Source organism: Sesamum indicum, unplaced genomic scaffold, assembly GCF_000512975.1.
Source record: "Sesamum indicum cultivar Zhongzhi No. 13 unplaced genomic scaffold, S_indicum_v1.0 scaffold00895, whole genome shotgun sequence".
NCBI classification, from domain to species: Eukaryota; Viridiplantae; Streptophyta; class Magnoliopsida; order Lamiales; family Pedaliaceae; genus Sesamum; species Sesamum indicum.
Window position 1 is genome coordinate 350 of NW_011628673.1, and position 2380 is coordinate 2729.

The 2380-nt window shown below is 29.6% G+C and overlaps 1 protein-coding gene across 1 annotated transcript; it reads right to left on the minus strand.

Annotated features, from left to right (window-relative positions):
• Positions 1-1410: 1410 nt before the first annotated feature.
• LOC105180344 lies at positions 1411-2243 on the minus strand. The gene is made up of 4 exons (XM_011104005.1): positions 2040-2243; positions 1834-1935; positions 1609-1678; positions 1411-1517 (listed from the first exon to the last, which is right to left on the minus strand). The coding sequence occupies exons 1-4, from the start codon at positions 2241-2243 to the stop codon at positions 1417-1419; spliced, it is 477 nt and encodes a 158-aa protein (XP_011102307.1). The 3' UTR covers positions 1411-1416.
• Positions 2244-2380: the final 137 nt, after the last annotated feature.

Below are 2380 nucleotides of genomic sequence, written 5' to 3' on the forward strand. Positions count from 1 at the left end.
AGTGTTATATGAAGATTAAAGAACAAATAAAAATTATCAATAAAATAATAAAATTGATTAGTACAAGCCTAATCGAATTTGTTATTGGGCAACTATATCAAACGATTTTGAAAAGAAAAATGATGTTTGAATTCAAAATTTCCACTTTTATGATAAATATTGACAAAAGAGTAGAAAAAGATTAAAGAGAGATTCGACTGGCTACAAATCAATTATTGGGTTGTTGAAAGCACATGCGAAGATCTCCAACTCTTCATCATCAATTTGATTTTGTTTACCATTGCCCGACTCTGATGGAATGCCTATTAAAATAAGGGCGTATGACAAAGATAAGAGTTAAAATTCAAGCAAACTAAACAATTATTTTTGTAAGAAATTATATGCTACTTACCTTCTATTTTCTTTTCGATCTCACTGACAGCATTTACATTTCGTATATTATTTCCAATTCCATCCTCAATCTGAATGTTGTTGAAGTTTCAATACGGGTCATGAAGAAATGACATAACAGTGCGTTAATTTTTTATAATCTTCTACAATTGAAAAGTCAGAAAACGAAACATATCCAGATAAATTTTGGTCATAAATAAAATCGAATTATGGATTTCGAATTTACCTATGCAAGAATTTGATCATTCTTTCGGCAGCTAAATAGTATAAACGTTGCAACCTCCTTTAAAGAGTAGAAGTTTTGAGTGACTTTGTCATGAATATAGTGCAATTCTATGATAATTTTGACTGAAAAATGTTAGTTATATTACATTAGTTTTGCATAACTAAAGAATTACAAGTAATTTTTGTAAAATATTAAACAATTATTACCTTATCACTTGTATTTGATGTTTCGCTTTCTTTTTTATAATATCCAACCCTCTAGTCGTTTTGCAAGGATAACTTGTATCTTGGTTTGATTTTTATGGATTTAATAATTTCTGTTAGAGGAACCACGTCTTGTTGGAGTGAGTTTCTTCACTTTTATGTCCAACTTTTTATCATTATTTTGTACAATTATGTGATACATGTCCCTTTCCCCTGCTTCAACCTGAGATATCTATGTAAGTAGGATAGACGAGATTATTTTAAAAATTATAATGTCAAGTTTTTGAGATAAAGTAACGTATATGTGTGTATAGTAAAAATGCACGTGATTGCACACTAATATCTAATTTTGTTTCTTGTTAGTGCACGAGGAATTTGAATAGTTTTCTACAAAAAAAGTGTTATATGAAGATTAAAGAACAAATAAAGTATTATCAATAAAATAATAAAATTAATTTACAAGCCTAATCGAATTTGTCGTTGGGCAACTATATCAAACGATTCTGAAGAGGAAAAAGATGTTTGAATTCAAAATTTCCTATTTTATGGTAAGTATTGACAAAATAGTAGAAAAAGAATAAAGAGAGATTCGACTGGCTATAAATTAATTATTGGGTTGTTTAAAGCGCATGCGAAAATCTCCCACTGTTCATCATCCATTTGATTCTGTTTACCGTTGCCTGGCTCTGATGGAATGCCTATGAAAACAAGAGCATATAACAAAGATAAGAGTTAGAATTCAACCAGACTAAAACCAATTAATTTTGTAAGAAATTATATGCTACTTACCTTCTATTTTTTTTTCGACCTCACTGACAACATGGACATTTCTTATATTGCTTCCGGTTCCATCCTTAATCTGAATGTTGTGGAAGTTTCAATACGGGTCATGAAGAAATGACATAAGAGTGCGTTAATTTTTTATAATCTTTTACAATAGAAAAGTCAGAAAAGAAAACATATCCACATAAAATTTTGTCATAAATAAAATCAAATTATGGATTTTGAATTTACCTGTGCAAGAACTAGATCATTCCTCCGGCAGCTAAATAGTATAAACGTTGCAACCTCCTTTAAAGAGCGGAAGTTTTGAGTGACTTTGTCATGAATATAGTACTATTGCATGAAAATTTTGATTGAAAAATGTTAGTTATATTACATTAGTTTTTCATAACTAAAGAATTACAAAATATTTATGTAAAATATTTAACAATTATTACCTTGTCACTTGTATTTGAGGCATTTCGCTTTCTTTTTTGTAATATCCAACCCCCTAGTCGGTCTTGCAGGGATAACTTGTCTCTTGGTTGGATCTTTATGGATTCAATAATTTGTGTTAGTGGGACCACATCTTGTTGGAGAGGAAGTTTCTTCACTCTTTTGTCCAATTTTTCTTTATTATTTTGTACAATTATGTGATACATGTCCCTTTCCCCTGCTTCAACCTGAGTTATGTATGTTAGTAGAATAGACGAGTTTATTTATAAATATTAATATCATGTTTTTGAGATAAAGAAACGTAAATGTGTGTAACAGCAAAAATGCACGTGATTGCACATTA